The following is a 25,766-nucleotide window of genomic DNA, read 5'->3' as shown; positions in this document are numbered from 1 at the left end:
CGAGAACTTTGGTCCAGGGCCTCCTTCCTATGCCAGGTAAATCAAAGTCTCTAAACAATTAGGAAGCTGAGCGACTATAGCTGTTGGGGAAGTTGGATGGCAGATGAAAGGCTCACTGAGTGTGCAGTAATGGGGGAGTAATTTTACGGTTCTCCCCAACACCATCTTGCTCCTCATTAACAGTTTACTACAATTCACTTGCTCCGTCAAGTGGCCACTGCAGTCAGAGGGTGGTGAATTGCAGACTCCGGGAGCAGATTGCTTTTTAAATGGTACATCCAGGTCCAGCCTTCCTGGCTTAAATCAGTGAGGGCCTCCGTTCCGGTTTGCAATAAATGCCATCAACCTCACTATGTCCCTGGAGTGTTAATATGCAGACCAGCAACACCCAACAGTTACAGTGATTGAATGACTTCTGTGTGCCAAACACTGGGTGAAATGCTTTGCTTAACCCAGGATCTCATCGCCTGCTGTCATCTGTTTATATGTATCTTGATCTCTTGTGCAAGGAGCACATATCTCCGTTTAATGAAGGAAAAACTAAGGTTCAAGAAGGAGAAGTCATTGGTCCCATGTCGCAGAGCCAGGAAGTACAAAGTCAGGATTCACACCCAGGTCTCCCTGCTTCCCATAGCCACGCAGGCCCTGAGGCAGCAGGTGTAGATATGTAATCAGAGCTGTGAACTGTGATCTGCACATCTGAACTGTGTAAGCATTTGCACGCAGCCGCAGACAAATGAAGCTCTTTGCAATCTCAATAAGTCTAGGATGTTGTCGGCATGACGCACACTCAGCCCATGAGAGGTTTGAAGGTCACCTACCGTTCTCTGTTCTCAGAACTACACTGTCCTAGACAGAGGTGCTATCATGCTCAGGGGCGGATGCCTTCAAAGGAGACAGCTTGGGCAGGGCGAAGGGAGGTGTGGCTGTTAATTAACCAGCTCTCAGAAGTGAAGTCCGAAGTGGAGAAGTGGAGGCACCTGCATCACCTCCGGCACACGCTGAAATTCTCAGACAGGTCCTCGCAGTCATCCCTCCGTATCACCTCCTTCCGCCCACCCAGGCAGGCTGCAGCCTCTTGTAGGGGCGTCCAGGCCAGCAGTGCACTGTTTCCTTCAGTCTCTTGAGTCTCCCGAGGGCCAAGGGTCTCTGCTGTTTGGATCCAAGACTTGCTCCTCCTAACTTCTAATCGAAACTTTCTCCTAAGCCAGGCAGTGCTCCCCAATCCTGCCTTTCCTGCTTCTTTCCTGGCTTGTGTTTATTCCTTCCAAGAGCATGTCCCAAGACCTTCACCTCATTGGAGTATCAAGCTCTGAAAATCTTGACTATTTGCCTTTACCCTGTCTGGCTGATGAGTTCCTTACCTTGTAATTTGCCACATTTAGTCTCAGGATAAAGGCATTTGGGTTTCCCAGGTGGTGCTACCGTTATAAAACCCGCTTGCCAATGCAGGAGATGCGAGAGACATGGGTTCGATCTCTGGGTTGGGAAGATCCCCTGGAGAAAATGCCAACCCACTCCAGTATTCTTGCCTGGAAAATTCAAAAGATAGAGGAGCCTGACAGTCTAAGTCCATAGGGCTGCAAAGAATCAGACACAACTGAGCACAAAGGCATTTACCATTTAACTTAGAAAGTCCCCATTGTCATCCCATAAAACATTTAACATAGTCAAGAAGGCAGACGTGTACATGTGTATGTACACACGCACACATATAGATTTTCTTCTTTTTTAAAAAATTTTTACACAAGAACTCTCGGCCTTTGAACCTAGATCCTCAGTTGGCACAAAGTCTTTTCAGAGAATGCATCATATTATTTTATTTTAGATTTTCTTCCTTTCATACTTTTTATGATTTATTTAACATTGTATTTTTTTTTTCTTTTCATCAAGGTGCTAGAATGACAATTCCTAACAATTATAAAGCACTTAACCACAGGACAGAGACTCTGTTCAGTACTTGAGTGAGTTGTTTCATTTAATCTTCACAGTAATTCCCCTGTCTAAAGATAAAGCAGCTGAGTCTCAGAGAGGTTAACAACTTGCTGATGGTCACACAGCTTGAGACAAAACCAGGTTTCAATCCCAGTGGATTGGAGTCCAGAGCCCAGCCACTGTCACTGTGTCTGTCCTTCCTCTCCCTTGGCAAGCCAGGGTCAGTGTGCTTTTCCATAGTCTTCTCCTGGCCCCAGCTTCTGTGGTCTTGTACGCTGAGAATTTAAGGATCTCTGAGCAGGGTCAAAGAAGCTGTGCCCAGTAGGTGCTCATCTTCGAACTGGATTCTGTCTCTCAGTCTCCCAGTCAGAGCTCCTGCCAAGGCCTCCTCGTGTCTGTTCTTTTGCTGCATGTTCTGGAGCCTCTAATGGATGCAAGGCAAAGTTTAGACTCAGTGGGGCAGAGCATCCAGGGGGGCCACACCCTCTATGTCCCTGCAGACACGGAAGGCATGCACCTCGATACTTTGCTCTGGGCAGCCACGTGTGCGCGCCCCAGCTTCTTACCAGAATCAGAAATGCTTATGACCACAAGGCATCAAGAGATTATACTGCCTTTATCTTTTGATCCTTTATCTTACCCCTATTGCTCAATAGAGAAAAAAGGAAATGCCTAATACTCAGATGGCTGTACGTTCTGAACCCCTAAGTAATGACTGTCCCTACCGCCAGGACTTCTCTCCTGCTGGTTCCCATCCATGCCTGCCGCCGTGCCCTGGTTGACCACTTCTGGTTCTGATTCTGAGTAGGAACTCCTACCACATGGTCACAGAGAAGCAGCCAAAGTTGGTAGTTAGGCTTGTGAATTTCACTTCATTGTGAGTCAGGTAACCTTGTGCTGGCATCCTGCAATATACATTCCCTTTTCCAAATAAAGACCCTTCAGACACCTCACTTGGGCTTCCCAGGTGACACAGTGGTAAAGAACCTGCCTGCCTCTGCAGGAAACACAGTTTCGATCCCTGGGTCAGGAAAATCTCCTGGAGTAGGAAATGGCCACCCACTCCAGTATTTTTGCCTGGGAAATTGCGTGGACAGAGGAGCCTGGTTGGCTACAGTCCAGGGGTTCTCAAATCTAACACAACAGAACCACTGAGCAAGCACACAGACAACCCTTTGGTGACATGAGGCTGTGTAGGTTGTACCCTTCGACTTTTACAGTGATTTCAAATGTCACCTCTGACCAGAGGTTTCTAAGGAATCCCTGCCTGTCCTTTGCTATTTATAGGTAAGCATGTGGTTCTGGCTAGGTTCTAAATCAGGATCTGTGTATTCTTAGAAGGACTTTGACTGTACACTGAATTGTGGTCATTTATCAGCTTCATGAAAAGGACGTGGCTTCAGGCCAGTTAAATGGTAGGCACACAGCTCCTCTTTGACCAATAATAAAGTGCAATTTATAACTAACTTCCAGGAATCTGATTAAACCTAGCTAAGCTGAATGAGCCCATCAATAAAGAGAAAAAGCACATGGAGGGCTTCCTCTATCTTTACTCAGTTCAATAAAAATTTCTGACTCTTGGCTCAGACAATGAAAAACTTTCCATAGAGTCAGAGTCCGGGAATCAGGACCTTGAGGTATTGGGGTGCCTACTTTGGTCATCTTTTCAGACTAACTTTGGAAAGATGATTTGCGATGCTTGATTCTTCTCAAGAGTTTTTAAATAATATTCATAATTACTATATGTATTTTTCAACTTGCTGAGAGCCCTCTATACCCTCATTCTGGGGAGAGTATCTTTAAGTCACAGAAATGAATGACCCTGACCCCAGGAGCACCAACCTGCTCCGTGATAATAAGTTTTATTTTATTTATTTATTTTTTATTGTTAACTTTAAGATAAAATCAATTTATTTTCATAATTTGGTAGTAAGTTTTAATCTTTAAGCCACCCAGATCTCATTTGGTGCCTCAAGGCCATAGTGACATCAACCAGTTATAAAACAAGCTGGAAGATATTATATCACTTTGGTTCCATCACCAGAAAAAAAAATTTTAATACAACAAATATCTCATTGTCCAGTCATAGTTGGGCACTGACATACGAAATGAGAGCCTAGAGTCTAAAATTCCCTATAAGCCTCTAACACTTTATTATGAGTACCTGGGGCTTTTAGGGCTTACCTGGTGGCTCAGACAGTAAAGAAACCACTTGCAATGCGGGAGACCTGGGTTCAGTTCCTGGGTTGGGAAGATCCCCTGGAGGAGGGCATGGCAACCCACTCCAGTATTCTTGCCTGGAGAATCCCTATGGACAGAGGAGCCTGGCGGGCTACAGTCCATGGGGTCGCAGAGAGTCAGACATGACTGAGTGACTAAGCACACAAGATGGGGCTTTTAGGGACTCTAGGCTCAAATGTTTCTTTGTTTAAGCATGCAGTTGAATTAAAACCTTTTTAATTCAAGTGACTGCCTGTAGGAATAGGCAGTCACTTGACAAATTTAGTGAATGCTTAGCTCCACTGTACAGACAACCATGCTGGTCATTGGGAATGGCCTGCCCTTGTATAGATGCAATCTGTGAGGGAGACTGGCATTAGGCAAATAATCATCCAACTAACCATTCATGACCATTGCCAGATTACTATGGTAGAAAAGAATAGTGTGATAAGGGAGCAGGCCGCGGGGGTGGGAGCCTAGACTGGCTTGGAGGCCTGTTGGGCAGTATCCAGCCAAAGGCAGTGAGGGGCATGCAGGGATGCTAGGGAGGGAAGCCAAGGCATCGTGTTGCTGGGCTTCATAAGCCTGGTTAAGGAATGTCATATTTTGCTCTAAGAATAGTGGGAAGTCGTTGACGTATTTCAACCAAGGGGATGTAATCGGATCTGCATTTTAAAGGTGAAACTTCAGCTGCTACAAGGAAAGTGATTGGAAAGAAGCAGCAGTGGACAGGAGAGACTGGTTAGCCCAGGCCAGAGAGGGTGGTGCTTTAAGGTGGATGGTGGTTGGGTGGAGATGGAGGAAGGAGATGGAGAGGTGGAGGAGGGTGGAAGGTGGAGATGGAGATGGGCGTATTTGAGAGAGATGGAGCGTATAGATCATGCAGGACGTGGTGGTTGATCAGATGTCTTCCATGAAGGAGGGCAGTGGTCACAGAAGGTTCCCCAGTGTCAGGCTAGAGCATTCAAATGGAGGACCAGGTTTGGGTGCAAAGGATGAGATCGGTTTGGAATGTAGTAAGTTACACCAATTAACTTAAAGTTACACCAGTTAACTTACCAGTTACACCAGTAAGTTAAAGATGCATCCGGGCCTTCCTGGTGGCTCAATGGTAAAGAATCCACTACCCATGTGGGAAACACAGCTTTGCTCCCTGGTCCAGGAGGATCCCACTTGTTGCAGAACAACTAAGCCCGTGCCACAACTATTGAGCCTGTGCTCTAGAGCCTGAGAACTGCAACTGCTGAGCTCACACGCCACAACTACTGAAGCCTGTGTGCCCTAGAGCCTGTGCTCCAGAACAAGAAAAGCCACCACAATGAGAAGCCTGCTCATCACAATTACAGACTGGCCTAGCTCCTACTCGCTGTAACTGGAGAAAAGCCCATGCAGCAACGAAGCTCCTGCACAGCCAAAAATAAACAAATAAGTAAATAAAAAATTTTAAAAACAGATATGTATGGGGCAGCCCGTGGTGATACCAAAGATGCAATTGGATTATATATAAAGAGCCATAGAAGAATGGGGAGAAAAATGGGAGTTACTGGTTTATGGTCATGGAAGTAGACATTGAGAGGATGAGAGTCTGGGAACTAAATTCTCTGAGAACTAAAGTAGAGCTGGAGCATTGAGCATGGAAGACTAATGAAGATGTAGGTTTGATGTTGTTGCAAAGAAAACCAAATATTCAAGTGGAGAATAGAGTTATAGGGCCAGCTCTGCAGAATGCTGACCAAAGGAGTGAGCCAGCAGCATCTCTTCATTTCAGTGACAAATAGGACTTACAAAATATAGTTTTGGTGTAGTACTTTCTTGAAAACACAGCAGCTTCCTCTCTGCTTTTGGGGGAAGGGAAGCAACCTGCTCGGCAAGGCAGAAGGTCTGGATTTGGGCCGCCATGTGCCACCTGCTTGCCCGGGCAACTCTCTGGTCCCCGCAAAGCTTACTGAGCTCTACAGGGAGGCTTCTAACAAAGTGTGTTCCCACCACCAAACCTGTTGTGAGGATTCACCAGGAAAATGGTTGTGAAAGACTTGGCTTTATCAACCAGCAAGAGTCAGGAAGATTCCCTGGAGGAGGGCATGGCTACCCAGTCCAGTATTCTTGCCTGGAGAACCTCATGGATGGGGAGCCTGGCGGACTACAGTCCATGGGGTCACAAAGAGTCGGACATGATTGAAGTGACTGAGCACACACGCAAAAGCTAGACAGATCTCACACTCGATGGACTCGTCAGATCCAGGTTACACGTGGCTAACAGGCAACGTCTCATGCTTCCATTCAGAGAACCTGTCATAATCACCTGCTCGTCCATTGTGCTCAGATTTGCTCACATCATCTCTCAGTATTCGCGTTCACTCAGGTGACTAGGCCAGCCTCACAGAAGCTGTGGCAGCTGGAGCCCCAGTCCAGGAAAGCCACTGGTGGGAAAAGTTACTCTCTGGGACCTAAGTAGTTTCTCCTAGGTGCTTTCAGACCAAAAAGAGGGAAGAGGAACCAGGGGGAAGTTACATGTCTCTTTAAGAGTCAGTGAGCAACAATCCTGCCCAGGGGAACTTCTTTGAGGAGAGCATTTCGGCTGACATTGGCTTCCGTATTAGATGTAAGTTCTTGAACTTTCCTGTGCCTTTCCGTTTCCTTGCCTGTAAAACTAGAAATAACAATAGCATTTGCCTCTCAGGCCTATTGTAAAGACTAAATGAGTCTAGAATAGCAGCAACACTTAGCACTTATTCAATAAATGTTAGCTGTTAGTATTACTGGTGTGCGTGCCTTTGGCTGAAGACTGAGATATAATTTCCAAAAGTGTACTCTTTTATGTGCAGCAGTAAAACCTTCTGGAGTTTATTAAAATAAATGTACCAACAGGTAAACTTTTATTCATACATTGGAAGGAATATTTGTTATAATACTAGGAATGATTTGGTTATGTTAAGAGGAAAAAAAAATTATCCAGTTTTTAACTGACTGGCCAGCAGATTAGTGTAGGGGCAAAGTACGCTGGCTTTGAAGCTGTGGAGACCAAGATTTCATTCTAGCTGTGTGACCTTGGGCAAATTACTTGCCCTCTCTGACCCTCAGCTTCTTTAATATACACAACTGATATACTATTAACTTGGCAGGATTGTTGAGAGGTAGCTGGAATCATAGGTACAGAAGGGTTGGCATGATGCCTGACAGAAGAACAGATTGACATTGTTGGGTGAATATTTTATTGTCATTTTGCAACTGGTGATTTCGAGTTGTTATTTTTTTTTGTTTGGTTTTAAGGGTTTTCTGAATAGCATTTTCCATTGCCTGTCATCCTTCATTCTCTAACGTACCTTCCCCATTTACTTTTCCATCCCTTTTCGAGGGCTTCTCTGAGAGCACCCCTCTTGTTGTTGCCTGGCCAGGGTCTGCCTCTACTGTTAACGTAGCTGGCCATCCTGGATGTCCAGTGCCAGCACACAGCCCATTCTCTTCCTTCTGGATGCTCCTCATCTTGCAGGCTCAGCTGTCACCTTGGAAGGTCTCCTTCCTAGCCAAGTGTCAGAGAACCTTCTCCTGGGGAAACTCTGCTTTCTGATGGATTCTCATCAGTCTTTCTTTCTGTCACTTCCAACACTGTGTAATTATGATCCCATCGTTGCCACCAGTGACTGCACCAGGTCTTACCTCCTACTGGTACCTAAACAAAACACCTGAAGAGGTAGAGATGCGGTGATGCTTGAATAGTAAGCTTCTGGGCCCCAGGGACACAGCACTTTGGGAGGGACCCTGTTGCTAGAAAGAAAGAAACAGGACTGTCAAGGAAATAGTAAGAAATTACCCCGGGGTACTTCACTGGCGGTCCAGTAGTTGAGACTTCGCCTTCCAATGCAGGGGGTACAGGTTCAATACCTGGTCAGGGAGGTAAGATCCCACATGCCTCAGGACCAAAAAGTCAAAACATAAAACAGAAGCAATATCATAACAAATTCAATAAAGACTTTAAAAATGGCCCACATCAAAAAAAAAAAAGAGAGAAAGAAAAGCGAGAGAGAGGGTTTGCCTGGGTTTGAATCCTGGCTCTACCACTTAATGCTTTTGTGATATTGGGCAAGACATGACTTCTTTATGCCTCAGTTTGCACCTTTATGTAGTTGTTTAGTCACTCAGTCATGTCCAACTCTTTGTGACCCCATGGACTGTAGCCTACCAGACTCCTCTGTCCATGGAGTTCTCCAGGCAAGAATACTGAAGTGGGTTGCTATTTCCTCCTCCAGAGGATCTTCCCCACTCAAGGATTGAACCCAGATCTCTTGTATCTCCTGCATTGCAGGCATATTCTGTACCACTGAGCTCCCGGGGAAGCCTTGCACATTTGTAAAATGGGACAGTAACAGTTTTGAGGGTTAAATGAGGTACTGCGTACAAAGCACTTAGAATAGTCCCTAGCACCAGGTAAGTACCTGAATGAATAATCAAAAAAAGAGTTGCCCATATAAGGGGATGGTTTTCTTTCCCATCAGCTATCTGCCTACTATGGCTGCTCTGAGTCATCTCTCTTCCGGGTAAGGGCTCACAGCCCACTGTGGCCGGAGCAGGCAGGAGACAGGGATTGCTGCATTCCCACCTACAGGTCACAATCCCAAGCCCTCCACCAGAAAAAAGCACCGTGAGCAAGAATAAGTCTCCCATTTCGGGACCTGCAGTGTTAACTCGCTGGCACTGTTTAATTCACTTAATCATGACCTGTAGGCACCCTGATGAGGGCTGCAAGTCACAGCCGCGGATGGGGGGCAGAGCAGCCCTTCTTCCTGGACGCTGTGAGCATCGGCATGAAGATTGAACGCTTTCTAGCTGGGCTTTTGCCCTGTTATTTCACAAACTGAACAGAAATTCTGAAACAGCTGGGAGTCAGGCTGGCAAAGTGGATGCTTACTGCCTGGGGCGGGGCCTGCCCACGGCCTCTGACGGGCTTCTGCATCACACAGGCATGTCATTCAGGCACGTGCTTCGGGACATGTAGGAATGAGTGCAGGAAACCCTACTTTCCGATGGAGCCCAGAATGGTTCCCGATTCTGACTTGCTTGCTATGTTTGCAGCTGTCTGGGTTTGTCTGCTTTGTCACCTAGGTCCTGTGATGGGAGGGGTTGCCTGACCAGGGGAGGAAGTCGGGCTGCCATTTCTGGTCTGCAGCTTAAAATGCTACTAATATTTGAAATCCTTTTGCTCAGACTTCTGCCTACATTTTCAAGGAATGGGAAGGATACGTAATACGTAATAGTTACAGCATTTCATGTGTGGTCAGTTGCTTAAGTCATGTCCAGCTCTTTGCAACTCTATAGACTATAGCCTGTCAAGCTCCTCTGTCCATGGGATTCTCCAAGCAAGAATACTGGAGTGGGTTGCCATACCCTTCTCCAGGGGATCTTCCCGAGCCTGGGATCAAACCTGCGTCTCCCGTGTCTTCTGCACGGCAGGCGGATTCTTTACTGCTGAGCCACCAGGGGAGACCATAGCATTTCATACCGGGGGGTGGGGGGTGGGGGGAGAAACAGTGCAGTTTAAGCAGTGTCCGGCCCTTGGTATAGCTAGGGCAACTTAGAGGGATGGTAGGCATTGCTTTTAAGCCACAGTGAGGAATAGACATTACGGCAGCCTTGCATTGTCCAGGGTCTTCATGGAATCTCTCTTAAATCTAGTTTGCATCTCTTGTGTTTCACAATCATTATTCTTAGTTGTTTCCAATCATACAACTATGACAAAATAATTTCACAGAAAGTATTATATGACGTTTAGATCCAATTGTTTTCATTTCACTCTTGTTTTCTTTAGTCAGTGAGCAGTTTCAAAGACTCAGGTTGGGGAACATGAAGACCCTCAAAAGTGGTCTAAGCCAGTTCTTCTCTCAAAGCAAGAGTCCCTTTGACAGTATTCATCACAGTCATTTAGCCTGTCTAGTGTATCATCTCTGCTTTTATTTTCAGAGGCTTGAAGTGGCCTCTTCTATTTTTGAACAACTCCTACTGTTAGAAAATGTATTCTGTTATTGATTCAAATCCTTGTGCTATCCCTGCATTAAAACAAGATTATACCAAACAGAACTCAAATGCCTTCCACATCAGCCCCAGAAATGTTGAAGGCAATGGTAGTTGCCATCTTGCCCAAATATCACCAGTTCCTGCGACCTTTCTCCCTATGATATAATTTAGCACATTCACCAGCATCCCAGATGAGCAGCAGTGACCCTCTCTACAGACATTGTATTAATAAACTGGTGTATAATGGGCTTCTTTTCATAGGCTTCAATATGAGAGTCTCATGTTAAGTCTTCAGAATGATGATTGCAGCAGAAATTTGAGAGTTACATCTGCACTTGACTTGTACACTAACCTATCGAGTCGTAGGTACCCAGGATGTCCACTGGGCCATCTTGTTCCCCTATATGAAACCCAGGAAAACCCAAGTAGAGAGTTTCCCCAAAGAAACTGCAGCTCAGAGGTAATAGGAGCTCCTGAAATAATCACACTGACCAGCATCCAAAGAGGCAGTACCAGAATTCTTCGTGAAGCCTTCTCGAAGCTCAATGTGCTTAGAACCTTGATTCTCCATTCTAATTCTACATGCTTAAAGACCAGTTTGGCACATATATGCTCATATGGTGTTTAGCCATGAGGCTGCCTACTGATCAGAAGCTGGCTGGGGAGTGAAAGGAAGAGTTTCATGTAGGCTGTTAATCTTCCAGGAAAGTTGTAAATGAGTAGGTTGGATGGTTTATCTTTAACAGTGTATAGTAGATATAAGATTTCAGACAGTAAAGCGTGTGCCTACAATGCGGGAGACCCGGGTTCAATCCCTGGGTCGGAAAGATCCTCTGGAGAAGGAAATGGCAATCCACTCCAGTACTCTTGCCTGGAAAATCCCATAGACAGAGGAGCCTGGTAGGCTACAGTCCATGAGTTGCAAAGAGTCGGACATGACTGAGCAACTTTACTCACTCACTCAGTAGATATAAAAAGAAAAGAATCAGGTATATCTAGTTGACTAGTTTTCCCAGTGGTTCTCTGATTGCTGTTTCTGTGAGGAAAAGATGGAAAATGGCCACTTGAGAAACCATTCATAGGACCAACATCTTTCACTTTGCATATGTAGGTATCTTCACCATAGATGTCTTTCAGATCCATAGAGGCAGCATCTCAAAGAGCCAGATGCAGAGTATAGACCTAGCTTTGCACTACAAGCTGAGTGAGCTTGGGCAAGACATTGGCCTGTGTGTGCCTCGGTTTCCGTATCTGTCAAGTGGGGATAATGATAGTATGTGCCTAAAAGGTTGTGGTGAGAACTAAATGAGTGGCTATGAGTGAAGAGCTTAGGACATTGCCTGGCATCGTAGGAGGCTCTACAAAACCATTTGTTCTTACCGTGAATAATTATTATTCTTTGTTGTGATTCCGATTACTTTTTTTGTATATTGAATTTGGAGTTGGCAGACTACTTCACCATCACTCTCACAACTGTCCTATAAAAAAAGGTTTGGAATCCCAGAGTCAGTTGCAAGGAATCAGGCCTTTTCCCCTGCAGTGGATGGTATGCAGTGGTCTTTCCAAAATGGCAACGTTCACAAATGTTGAAGTGGGCAAGTGGAATGCCCAGAAGCTTGATCCCTCTCCTCACAAATACTGCTCCTGCCCAAGTTTACACAGAACAATCCTATGTAAACGAGGGGGCATGTATGCCCTGCGGTCAACTCAAAAGACCATGCTGGAGCCTTTCATTTTGAGTGTCTTTGAACCAAGAGCCCTGTGTCGAGGGACTGGTTTGAGGTACTTCCCAAGGAGCCAGACTTGATCCTGCTGTGCTGTCCTCTGGAGGGGCTGCCCCTGGTCTTCCACAATCAGTAGGGTCCCCTCTCACCACTTCCAGGGAGTCACCCAGGATGAAAAGAGTGGAGGTCTCCAAGATCAGGCAGAATTCTGCTTTGCCTCACTTCTCATTCTGAATTAGTCAGTTTTTGCTTTGCAGTGTAGCACATTCTTGCTTAGACTCTTTGAATGAACAGACGTGTGTGATCACCTAATCTGCCCCCTCATTGACGATGTGGGTTCAGGTGATGCACTCAAGGTCATACAGCATTCACTCATTCGTTAAACAAATATTTACTGTGACTGGGTGGTCTGCAGGGTTTGCATTAATATCAGTGGCAGAGCAGGACTGGAATCTAGTCTTCCTATTTCTGATCCAGCATTCCTCCTCCCAAGTCCTGTGGCCTCTCATAACTGCTCTCTTCCCCACAATGATCTGTCTCTTTGCAGCCTTGGGATATCAATTCTCAAATGTGGATGTTACGTCTGAGTCTGTATAATGGGAAACATGATACGTGTAAAAGATAGAAGGTCCCAAAACATGTACACAAAGGCATCATGTTTTCCCCAAATCTACCAGAATGTCATAGGAATCAAACTCAGATTCAGTAAGTAGAATAAAAGCAGTGAGATAGCCTACCTGGATTGGATACATCTCCAATGGATAGAGTATTCTTTCAGGTACTAGGGGTCAGGAGATAGTAGGGTGCAGAGTGGAAAGGATGTGGAGTGAGACAGCCTTGGGCTTGCTTGGAGGTGCCACCATTTTCCAGTTGTGTGACATGGAACAGTATATTTCTCTAAGCTTCAATTTGATTCCCTGAGTCTTACTCTCTTCTTTTTTTCTTCCTTTCTCTAGGATAGAAAATAAATCCCATGCCAGTGCCCATCATGGGTGGCTCTTTTTAGAAAAGCATTCCAAGCCTTGCCTATACTCAGCATAAAAGAATATTCTGGCCCAGGAAGGCATCAAAGGGTGAAGGAGTGGCCTGAGGTTCTGGGAGCCTTTTTTCTCTTGCTGCTTCATCTATAGTATGTAAGACAACAGACATCAATGGTATCAGACCCTTTATGGGATATAGTAGGAGGTAAAAACCGGAGTACATCAGAGACCCTGTCCACAATCTATATTGTGGAGTAGTTGAGACATCTCAAATAACCATAAGAAAAGGCACAGTGTGCTCTTAACTATAAGTATTGATAAGAATAGAAATCCCTCCCCAAATTAAGATGGTACTATTATTGTTGTTGTTTAGTTGCTCAGTCTTGTCCGACTCTTTGCACCTATGGACTGTAGCCCACCAGGCTCCTCTGTCTGTGGGATTTCTCTGGAATACTGGAGTGGATTGCCATTTCCTTCTCCAGAGGATTTTCCCGACTCAGGGATCGAACCTGCATCTCCTGCATTGGTGTGCATGCGTGCTAAGTCATGCGGGCAGATTCTTTACCACTGGGCCACCAAATGGTACTGTACTGTCTTCTTTTGCCCTGAGTTTCATACTTGGTTCAGTTCAACAAAATCTCTGTACTGGCCAGGTGGCAGGCCCCCGGCGAGGGGCTGGGCAGTCCAGTGGGGATCAAACACAGGCCATGCTCTCAATTGCTGCTTCCAGCAAGAGTCCTCCGATCTTTGTAAAGCTGTCTGCTAGAGGCCAGGGTCTTGGTCTTTCTTGGACCTGTGTTGGTGTGTCCCCTCAAACCGTCCCTCAGCCAGGAGGAGAGAGCACAAACATTTTCCCTGGAAAGGCGTTAACATTGAGGCATGGCAGCTGGAATTGGCACAGTGCCTTCGGAAGGTTGGAGAAGTGATTTGTTTTTCCAGTCTCACCGCGGGAGCCGAAGCCCTGGCAGAGGCCTCCATGCCTTAGCGGTGACTGAGCTAGATGAGATCATTATTAATTATTAGTCACTTTCGAGTGTCTTCTTAGAAACTACAGAGCGTTCGGGAAGCTCAGACCCTCCTGAGTTGCAATCAATACTGTGTACACCTTGCATAGGGACCTGAGTGGCATGTCATTATCAAACAGTATCGATTCCTAAAAAGGGGGTTGGAAATGTACACATCCCTCACAGAAAAATCTACTAAATCATCAAAAGCCTTGATTATATTCTTTTCGTCAAGAAAGAGACTGATGGTAGGAGTAAAAAAAGCTTGAAATGTTAGCTAAATTAGGGCTGTTTCCTGCCAGGAGCCAGATCTGTACACATAATTATTTTATTCTCTGTGCTGGCATTGATTCACTTTGGTTAAGTGTTGGAAATATCTCTGTTTTGGGTCTTTAATCTGAATTATTCAGTCAGTTCATATGACGATGTTTTCTACTCCCATCCTCCTGTATTATTTTTCTGTAAAACAAATAATCACTTGTCTGGAACTTGACTCGTTTCTATTCCCCAGCACATGCCTCATCCCTTCCCTAAACTTCTGTATCACACCATCTGCCATGCTCCTGGGCCAGAAATTCACTCACCACTCAGCCTCACACGCCCCACAGTCACCAAATTCTGCCCATTTTATTTTTGCCTAATTCTAATTTCTTCTTCTAAGTTGACGTCCACTACAGTCCTTGCACTGACTGGAAATCCAGACAGTTTTTTTAGTTTTTCTTCCTTTTGCCTGTGTCTCAGCAGCGATAACAAACATGGACTCTCTGGCTGCCTTTGCTTAGCTCGTGGGTGCCCTGGACCCATCGAATGGCCACACACTGCATTCTCAGCTTCTGGTCCTGCCCATTTCGAGGCAGGTAGGAGCCCTTTTGAAAATGCAGATCTGGTCAAGACATTTGATGGCATGTACCTGTAGTCTTCCAGAAGCTCCCCATCACCTACTGTCTAAGATGGACAAGCAACTCTTGTTCTGGAAGTGATAGCCATTGAGTCTCAAATGATCCTTGGAGGTTATTGGAAGAGAGCAGGTCTAGAGGATTGCAAGTGCCAAGAAGGGGCCTCTTTGGGAAGCTTTGAATATCTGTCATTGGTTTATCTGGGGCTGGAACAAAGTTTTTGTAGTAGAGAGCTATTTTCCAGGTATTTTAGAGCCAGCTCATCAATGTGATGCAGTCACAGTCCATCTTATCTTGGATACTCATGTTTCTTCAGCCAAGTGCTATTGAGACTGTTACAAGGGAAGAGCCTCTCTGGTCAGCCCCTCCAAACCCCATATTTGAGGAAGAAGAAATCCTAATGTCAGTACTGGGCTCCTACCCAAAGAGACTTCAGTATTTCTCCAAAGGTGTGTGGTCAGGGAAAATACTTTGTAATATATGTGTGTCCCACACATTGTGGGGTGTTTAGCATCCCTGGCTAAATGCCAGTCATGACCCTGCAGACACTGGAACAACCAGAAAATCTTCTACATGCCCCTGCACGTGCCACATGCTCCAGGGGTTGGGGAATGGTACCATCCCTGGCTGAGAAACCTTGGCTGCTGTCACTACTCCTAAGATGTTCTCTTTTACTGAGAGTATAATGAAGAGCTGGAATAATTATGATCTGTCACTCCTGTTGCCTCTTCATCTTCTGTACTGATGGAGTTCAGACTGGAGTCATGTTGTCAGGCTTTCAAATCAAGCTTTACCATTTACTCAATGTGACCTTGCATATGAGTATGACCTTGAACAACTACTTAATCTCTCCATGCCTCTGTTTTCTCATTTAATGGGGGATAATAGTACTATAGTATCTATCTCAGAAAATTTTTGTGAAAATTAAATAAGATAAAGTATGAAAGGTGCTTGCCACGGTGTCACTTTCAGAGGTATGGTGATTGTATGAGATGATGGTTCCTGAGCTCACAGTCTGACAAGTTGAAATTGACACTTACTTGTGAACACTCCAGAAAAGAAAGACAACATGGTGTATTAGAAGGGGGAATGGCCTAGTCGGGAGTCTGGATTCTGTTGCACCCTCAGCCATCATTACTGTGTAGCCTTGAACATGTCATTTCACTTCTCTGGTTTTTACTGTCTTCATCTGTATATGCCCTGGGGGTTTCGTCACTAAGTCAGTCATGCCCAACTTTTACAGTCCCATGGACTGTAACCCGCCAAGCTCCTCTGTCCATGGAATTTTCCAGGCAAGAATGCTGGAGTGGGTTGCCATTCCCTTCTCCAGGGAAGCTTCCCAACCCAAGAACTGAACGCAGGTCTCCTGCATTACAGGCAGTTTCTTTACCATCAGAGCCATCAGCGAAGCCCCATTTATGCCCTGCTGCTGCTGCATTGCCTCAGTCGTGTCCGACTCTGTGCGACCCCATAGACGGCAGCCCATCAGGCTCCGCTGTCCCTGGGATTCTCCAGGCAAGAGTACTGGAGTGGGGTGCCATTGCCTTCTCCATTTATGCCCTACAAGGTGTGAAAAACATTGAATAGCATTTGCACTGTGAATGTGCTTTAAAGTCTGTAGAATCTTACAGCTTGATGATATATAATGACTAATTTATTATACATCAGTGGTGGTGGTGTTTAGCTGCTAAGTCATATCTGACTCTTAGTGACCCCATGGACAGCAGCCCACCTGCCTCCTCTGTCCATTGGATTTCCCAGCCAAGAATACCGGAGTGGCTTGCCATTTCCTTCTCCAGGGGGTCTTCCCCACCCAGGGATTGAACCCACGTCTCCTGCATTGACCGGCAGATTCTTTACCACTGAGCCACCAGGGAAGCTATCCATCTGTGTTACCCACCCCTGATTTGAAAACCCCCATCAGCCAACTGGGAGGAAGCTCTGAGCGGGAACTTCTTGGGAGACAGATAAACCTGGGGAGCTCACCTGTGTGATAAATACTGAATTGCTGTCGCCCCATCCCGACCCGTGTGTCCCCAGATAGCACAGGTGAGAGGCCCTCAGGCGTGCAGGCGTCTCGCGGACAGTCAGTCACGTCCACGGTTCTGCGGCTCTCCCTGCTGATTTCCTTCATGGTCGTCTGCTTTTCCCCCACAGCAACAAAGGCGAGAGAAGGAGCTGCGGAAACAGCAAGAGAGGGAGCAGCGCAGGCACTATGAGGAGCAGATGCGCCGGGAAGAGGAGCGGAGGCGCGCAGAGCATGAGCAGGTACCGCGGGGACCTGGGAGCCCTGCCGACGGCCCCGCGTGAACACAGCGCCAGCCGCCTCTGGGTCACCTTCTCTTAGGTCTGCTCGGGTTAAGCCGGTTTTTACTCTTGCTGCAGCAACTATTCTCACCTATTCAAGAAGTCAAACGCACAACCTGGGCAAAGCCTGCTCATTCAACCTGGCTTCCTCCCCGAGCCGAAGTCCCCTGACACCTTGATTTCGTGCTTCTCCCAGGCCAGGGCACCTGCTTTGAGAGTGGCACTGAGGCATGATAAATGAGCCAAGTCCTCCTCTTTCATCGCTTCAGAAGCGCTTTCCTACTCACGCTGCTCTGGTCTCCATGACTCTGAGCCGTCGATGCAGGCCCTTTCTCTCTGTTAGAATCATGTTTGGGCAGCGCAGTGAAACTGCAGGATGGTTTCTTTACAAAGACAGTTCACGACGGCATTCAGCCATTATTTTATCCCCACTGCTTACAACGAGCAGCCTCTGAACTGTACAGCCTTGTTAATTTCAGGTAGCCCGTAAAGAGGGAGCCTATAATGAAAAGTTTTAAAATAAGCTGGGTTCTCAGGACTTCCCAGTGGTTAAGACTCCATGTTGCTGCTGCAGGGGGCACAGGTTCGAGCCCTGGTCTGGGAACTAAGATGCCACATGGCCAAAAAATAAAAAGTATATGGATAATACTTTAACCACAACACCAGCAAAAGCTGGGTTCTCAAAACCAGATCGTCACAGCAAAGCATTGAGCTGTCTCCATCCGCTGCTGTTGTGCCTTTGACTGCACTGACGTGCTTTTGCTGTGGTGCAGGGTATCTTTCCTGTTTAGTGAAGAGGTGTTGGGGTATTTTTTTTCCCTCCTTTCTTCCACACTTCACTTGGCAGTTTCTTCTCACCTTTGAAATTACCGGTTCTTTCTCTCTCCCTCTCCCTCTCGTTGTGTTCCTCTGCATTCTCTGCTGCCTGCCTCTCCAGGAGTACATCAGGCGACAGCTGGAGGAGGAGCAGAGGCAGTTAGAGATCTTACAACAGCAGCTACTGCATGAACAAGCTCTACTTCTGGTAATGGGAACGCCAAGCCCGCTGGTCTGCTCCGTGTCCATCTCGTGTGTGTATGTGTGTGTGTGTGTGTGGTCTCTAACGTGCCAGTCAGGAAACAGGGATCCACCCAGCCTCGTGGACCTGGAAAATCTTCTAAAACTTAATGAGTTTCCTGACCCAGGGTGCCGAGTCACAACTTTGAATATACTTGTTGCACATTCTTCATTAACGCCAGCCATTTGCAAAACTTCAACGTGAATCCAGTCTGAGTCCAAGTCCAGGCTGTTTCTGAGACCCACTGTGTTTATTGCAGAGTAATGTTCGCAGTCATTTGCAACATGCTGGAATACAATCACAGCAGAGTATCCCTCATCCGTAGGAAACCACTCAGCTCTGGAGTCATATTTCATTTGCAGACTATTAGTTTTACCCTCACGATGGGAACATTTTGTGTTCCCTGCTCAGGCAGCTTCCACTTGAAGTGTTTTTTGGGGTTTTTTTGTTTGTTTGTTTTCAGCCTTATTGCACTGCTCTCCAAATGAGCTGCCTGGTGTATCTTTTTTTTTAAACGTAACTTTTTATTCAGTGGCACTGTGTTCTTTTTTTTTTTAAGCCTGTACATGTTTTTGCTAATGGTTTCTGTTGGCCCAAGTTTTGTCAAAATGAAAGATGATTTAGGCAGTATCTTTAGGTTCTTACTTTGTTTTGTAAATTGTACATGTTTGAATAGTTTAATGACTAAACCAGAAAGTGGACAGTTCCTTACAGGGGTTGTGCACTGACCATCGAAATGTCCTCGTTGTTGCCATTTTCTTGGTTACAATTCATCGAGGACAAGTCACTTTGTGAAGGGTGCTGTTCTATAGGGGTTGCCATTAAAACAGTAGTGTTTTCATTAAATGCCACATTATGTGCAGATGCTAACCAGAGGCTATGCCTTATCTCCATGGCACATCCCTGTGTCCTCTTGTGGTTTTGTTGTATTAAGGTCCTTTGTTATTTATCATCTCTTTGGCTTCCATTGCATGCTTCCCTGGTACTGACCAATGGTTTCCCTATGGTAATGTAGCCTTTTCTTTATTCTCCTTTCCTGATCTGGACAGGAATATAAGCGCAAGCAGTTGGAAGAACAGAGACAAGCAGAAAGGCTACAGAGACAGCTAAAGCAAGAGAGAGACTACTTGGTTTCTCTTCAGCATCAGCGGCAGGAGCAGAGGCCTGTGGAGAAGAAGCCACTGTATCATTACAAAGAGGGGATGAGTCCTAGTGAGAAACCAGCGTGGGCCAAGGAGGTAAGTAAGCGCAGCCTGTACCTACACTGCCTTGAGCATACGGGCCATAATGAGTTTCTCCTGTAGAAACAGAAAGTTAAACTACAAAGCTGGAAAATAACTTTTGTGAGACACACATGCTTTGTTTTGGGAAGAATTATAACCTTATTTCTACACCTCAATCCATTTGTGGTTCTTTTTTGTAAGTAACAGCAGGAAGCAGAAAATCTTTTTCTGTATTGGAATCCAATTGAGTTTGTGGCTGGAGAATTTTTAGTGGAAGAATGTGATTTAAGACTTAAGGAGTTTTAGGTAGGATCATTTCCTATCCATACCTAGACCCTGAAACTGATCATTAGTATTGTCACTAATATCCTATTTTCTTCTGTGATACCAGTGAAGACACAGTTGGTCCCAGACTTGTGGTTGTGGTTCACTTACAGGGTTGGAGGTCATTTATATTTTTTACAAATACTTTCATGGGAATGATCCTTCATCTGCTCAACTACTAGACTAAAGAAGGGTTAGGGTTAGCACCTAATGATTTCCTTTATTTTCCTGTAAGCATAACTAGTCATTCAAAAGAGTGATTTATATTACTTTACGTTTTGTCCTAGTATCTTCAGATATTTATAGCTAGAGCTTATTTCAAGTTATCTAGACTACAATATTACTAGAACTGGATTTCTTAACATAAGACCCTATTTTTATAAGTTTTTTTTCTGTTCTATCTTACACATCTATAGAAAACACTTGAAATTATGTTGTCCTAATATAAAAAATGGTTGTGTATGAGGAGTAGAAACTACAGAGTCTTTTCTTTAAGCTTTTTGTTTAAATCCTTTATGATTGTGTACTATTTTTTATAAAACTGGTAACTTTTTTCTTTTAAAACTTAAAAACTAAATCTGTAGAGAAAATCCTTCAGTTCAATATAAAGAACATTTTTGATCACTTTCCCTTAAAGTCTGTAAATGTGATTTGTATTTACCTATGTGTCTGTAAGAATTGCCTCTTTCCCCCAGGTCAGTAATTCAGTTTTGTGATCCTACCCGCAGGTATAGCACCAACCCCTTAACAACTCATCTGTTCTTCCAGTTAAGCAGAACCACTGCTGTTAAACGGCCGCTGACATTCTTCCTGGCTAGCAAAGATGTGCCGCTTTCCTCCACTGCTAAACCATGCCAAGCTGAAACCCTCAGCTAAGGCAGATTCACAGCTGCTGATCATGGCAGATGTTCAGAAGGCTGAAAAACTAGCCTCTACTAAGTTAATACCAGTAGCACCTACAGCAATTAATGATTCCAGATCAGGACTCCTGTTTGAGCATCACTCACGGAAGAAAGTTGAAACAGCTTATCCTATTAGACTTGGTCTTGAAGATCAGCTGAAGCCTCAGGGAGCTTCAAGGACCACAGTGAGATCAACAAAGTGATCTCTCCCCCAAGGATGTGGCCCACCTCCAGAGTCAGGACCCCAAGTCATTTGTCCTTTCCCAACATCTCCAAAGTGATGAGCCCCCAGTGTCTATTACTGCAAGTAAGAAGGGCCTAGAGACCCACGTGGACCTCGGGGCATGAACTCATGCATCCATACAGGTAGCTCGTCTCCTCCAAGAAGTGCTGCATCGCTAAACGACCTCTCTTGGATGCATGACCACCTGTCCTTCAGAGCTCCCAGCCCCAAGCATAAGTTTAGGAAAGGGACACCTACAGATCCCTCCAGACACCACCTGGAGAGGACTGAGATGCCTTGTAAAGCATACCAGAATCTCTTTTCCCCTGGGCAGCTCCCTCATACACAGATGTACCAGGAAAGGGGGAGAAACGTGAAGCAGTTTCCACTTCCTTCCTTTCACCGCTACTCAGCATATTCTTGTTTTCACTTAAACATTTTAACTTCATTGTTTTCTCTTTGCCATCTGTCCTCATCATTAAATTGGCTGGCCTATCCTCTCTATTCAGAACTAATTCAGGGGCACCAAGCTTTCAGGGGCCATGGCATTCCTGGGGGTGCATCTCTGCAGATATCATCAGGGAAGTTTTCTAGACCTCCTGATTCCCCTGTGCTTCTCGGCCAGGCTCCTAGTGTAAAGAAAAGTTAGATGATGGGCGTGCAAACAGCATGGCTGTGTCATCAGGTCCTCTCAGTGTGAGGTTCCCAGGCCATCCTGAGTCTGGGCCACCTCTGGTGGGTGACATCTTCCAAGGTCTCTGGCTTCCTGATAGCTGGTATTCTTCTTTTGGGCTTCATGCACTTTTGGACATGTGTGTGTGTGCCTGTGTGCTTACTCGTGTCCAACTCTTTGCAGTCCCATGGACTGTAGCCCACCAGGCTCCTCTGTCTGTGGGATTTCCCAGGCAAGAATACTGGAGTGGGTTGCCATTTCCTACTCCAGAGGATCTTCCCAACCCAGGGATCGAACCAGCATCTTTTCCGTCTCCTGCATTGACAGTCAGATCCTTTACCATTAGGGTCACCTTCTTTTCGGATTTTATATTTAATCCTAACTTCCTGGGTGTGGTTCCAACTAACCACTAACCAATGCAGCTTCCAACTAACCACCTATCTCTTCATGAAGCAGTTCCCAAGTCTTTGAGTGGGTGTTCCTATTTTAGAAGAAAGATGAAACATTTCAATGATAGAATGAATGACAGTGCTAAATTGGGGATTGTAGCAACTGGTATACAAGTAAAAACAAATGATTGTCTGCCTGAGTTTGATTCATCATTTTTTTAACACCCACTTCCTAAAATGGGAATAAAAATGACTGTAAGGATCCTTATTGTCTTGATCTTTCAGTGCTTCTATCAGCAATGTATGAACTTTTCTTCTAGAGCTTTATTTAGATTTCTTTTCTTTCTTATAGTAGGGAGGTAGGTGAAGTTGAAAGTAGCCGAACAGTAAAATACATTTCAAGACTTTATGTATGGACAGAATTTCTAGCTCAGCAGTGTTTTAATTATCAACCAATAAAAAGAACCCAGGTTAAACTCTCTTTTGGAGGTATAAAATGAGGTACCATTTTCTTTTCCACATGCCAGGATATAAATTTGAAAATATCCTCACCAGGGATGAGGCGGCAGCAATGTCATGGTCTCCTGTGATAGAGGCTCTGAGCTTTTTTGTACCATATGCCTTTGAAGACACCAACCAGCCGTCTTCCACTTAGAGCTGCCTCTTTTGTAATCTGCTCCTGTATTTGTTTTTAACTCACCTCTATACCTTCTGGGCTTCCCTGGTAGCTCAGTAGGTAAAGAATCTGCCTGCAATGCAGGAGACCCAGGTTCGGTCCCTGGTTCTGGAAGATCCCCTGGAGAAGAAAATGGCAACCCACTCCAGTATTCTTGCCTGGAGAATCCCATGGACAGAGGAGCCTGGCAGGCTACAGTCAATGGAGTCGCAAGAGTCGGACAGGACTTAGCAGCTAAAACACCACCACACCTTCTCATCATCTTGAGTTTTCCTTTTTTGATTACTTTTCCATCCACTTATTTCTTTTCCTTATAGCAAATCGACATTTTTTTCATTAGCAGTGTAATGTTGTTATAATGGTTCATCCTTCACGTTTTTGTTCTTCATTTTGTAAAACATAAGTCATCATCGTGTTTCTCACTTCCTCTCTTATTAATTTGTCAGATGTAGTGAGAACAAATGGAAACACTAGATTGTTGGCAAGTCTTGTTAAACTCTTCTCTCTATCCTTTACCTGAGTATTGTCATTGTCCTAAATGTCACATTAGCTTTGATTTTCAGATTTCAGCCAGAAAGGGACACTAATGTCTCCATTAAAAGGAGAAGTAGGGGACATTCTCGCTCCTTTCAAATTCCCTGCCATTTTAGTCAGATTTGTTCTGTAAAAACATCAATATGATATACTATTAAACATCAGCAAAATTTAAAGATTCCCCACACACACACACGCACACACACACACTGGCTCTTTCTGAAAGATGGATACTCCTTTTCTTTTAATGCCCTTTTCTTTGTACAGATTCCTGTACAAAGAAATGTACCTATAATGGTACAGATTCCTGTTTCTTATAATGGCTGTGATTATCAGGGCCTGACAATATATTTTTTTTAATTTTCACCAACACACAGCAGCAACAGAATGTTCTATCTATGAGTATTGCATGAGATGGCATTTTCATTTTTTTTAACACTTCATCATGTTCTTTCTCTGTGATACATGCCAGTCATCTGGTCATGGTTTTATTTAGCAAATGATGGGCCAAGATGTCTCTTTATATTCCATCAGTTCACTGGGCTTTGAAATCCCGATATATAAGAACTCCTTCTCCACCTGTTTTCTCTGCTCTATACTGATACTTTTTTTTCTTTTTATTTGAGTTATCTTATATGAGCTCTCATATAACTATTTAGAGAGTTTACATCTCTGTTCCCATCTTTCCTTAGTTTCTGTTTATCTCTCTTAAGATTTAGCATGAAACAGACCTGGCAGGAAAAAGGAAAGAGCTCGTTTGAGTTCTTATTCTTCCACTTCCAGGCTGTGTGACCTTGAAGTGTCCTAGCCTTCCTGGGGTATAGCCTACCCATCTGTACTTTCTCCCTCAAAGTTGGGAGGATCCTGGGCAATCATGTATGTGAATGTGCCATTCAAACTCTAGGCACTCTACAACTGCAAATGAAGTAGTCAACATATTTCTCTTTTGCTCCAAAGGCTATTGTTGCCCACAAGGAATAAGTGTTTTGCCTCTGTTGTTTCTGGTTGGGATTTCACATGAGCAGTTCACATGCATCTCCCATCTCCTCCACTTATCCCTCTCCAGTGATGGATACACACTTTTTAATTTCCCATCTCAGCCTGCTAAAGATTGGCCTCCTTACTTTTAAGTTGTCCATTCACATGAGGATCTATACTTTTCTTGTGCAATCATTGGTTAGATCTTGGTAAAGTACTCCAGGGCCTTATCTTTGACAAGACTACATTTTAAGCATTCCCTAGGAATGAGGGCAGGAGAAGGACATGACAGGATGAAATAGTTGGATGGCATCACCGACTCAGTGTACATGAATTTGAGCAAACTCAGCAAGGAATGAGTGTTTCCTCTGTCCTCCAGGGTGCCCCAGAGAAGGGGTAGCCCCAGTCTTGCTCAGTAACCATCTGCCCATGTGGTTTTGCCAGAAGACAGCATGACTCACCTCTTCATGTGCCCAGAGAGTGCAGAATACCTAATGAGGACTTAAAGGTCATTGAACTTCTTTCTCTTAACTTCTTTCTCTTCCTCCAACACTGCCAGTAAAGACAAAAATCAAATGTTTTGTCCAGTTGGTGGGGGGGAAATTTCCCATACAGTTGTGTTCAATTCACCATACTAGCTCTTAAGTAGGCCTTCCAAGACCTACATGGACTCCCACAGACCCTACAGTCATATATTTAATAAAGTGTTATTAAAATGCACCCATATGACAGTAAATATATTTTGTTGTCAACATTTTAAAAACTACTTCTATGATTTTGTTTTGAAAAATCTCAGCAGATAACATTTCATATTGCTCGTGAGACATTAGAAGCTATAAATTGTTTTCAAATGTACAAAACAATTTAACAATTGACATTGATGTAATGTTTATACTTGTATACATGTTTCAACATAGTTACTTGTTTTGAAAATTTTTTTAAATTTTGTAATCAACACATTTATTTTCAGGTCTGCTGTATTTGTGCTACGTTTATATATCTCAGAGGGCTTAGATGTCATTCCTGTGTTACCCAGTGGATAACACAGTCCTGCCTGGAGTGGAATCTTATTTCTGAGACCACAGTTATTTTTTATTTTTCCCTGTAATGCTGTAATAAATAGTATAGCATTTCTGCAGAAGTGATTCAAACCTATTCAAAGTTATTTTAGTTTTGATGGTAAAATGATTCTTTTAATAAGAAAAAAGCCTGATTCTATGGTAAAATTGATCTTTCTCTCCTAATATAGTGCTCTATATTTATTGATAATCCCATCAAGTATGAACTCCTTTGTAACAGATGTCTTCTGTTGTTAGGGAATGGCATCTTGACATTCTTTATACAGTGCTACTAGAACACTTTTTTGGTGGTACTTAAGATATTTTACGTCTTCTTGGTAGCAGGAGGTTGAAGCGAAGACTCATGTTTTTTTAAAACCATATTATAAAAGGAAGCTTGAAATATATCTCCATTGAAACCCAGTTTTTAATCACATATATTCTTAATCTGGGGGAAAACACCTTTTTTGTCTCACTGAGTGTTCAGTTAGTAAACATAAGATGTGATGAATCAGGAGACAGACCTTTGTCCATCTGAAACTGTTACTAGGATGTTTGATTTGGTATCTTTACCCCAGTATTCATGCTGTTCCTTTGGTGCAAAAGCAACAGACAGCATTATTTCCCTGAAGACTTTAGGACAAGATTTTCTTG

The 25,766-nt window shown here is 44.4% G+C and overlaps 1 protein-coding gene across 8 annotated transcripts in view; it reads left to right on the top strand.

The window, feature by feature from the left end:
- Nucleotides 1-25,766, top strand: part of TNIK (TRAF2 and NCK interacting kinase) — a 393,297-nt gene that overhangs the window by 298,750 nt on the left and 68,781 nt on the right. For 5 of the 8 annotated variants that reach the window (XM_043874417.1, XM_043874418.1, XM_043874419.1 and 2 more), the window contains 3 exons: nucleotides 16,926-17,036; nucleotides 18,013-18,099; nucleotides 19,182-19,370. In XM_043874417.1, the coding sequence (XP_043730352.1) occupies nucleotides 16,926-17,036; nucleotides 18,013-18,099; nucleotides 19,182-19,370 (387 nt within the window). The remainder of the gene's footprint in view (nucleotides 1-16,925; nucleotides 17,037-18,012; nucleotides 18,100-19,181; nucleotides 19,371-25,766) is intronic. The other 3 variants (XM_043874424.1, XM_043874420.1, XM_043874425.1) reach the window with 1 other exon arrangement.

Source organism: Cervus elaphus, chromosome 19 (genome assembly GCF_910594005.1).
Source record: "Cervus elaphus chromosome 19, mCerEla1.1, whole genome shotgun sequence".
Classification (NCBI taxonomy): domain Eukaryota; kingdom Metazoa; phylum Chordata; class Mammalia; order Artiodactyla; family Cervidae; genus Cervus; species Cervus elaphus.
Note: the sequence above shows the minus strand (reverse complement) of the source record. Positions and strands in the feature narration are given on the sequence as shown.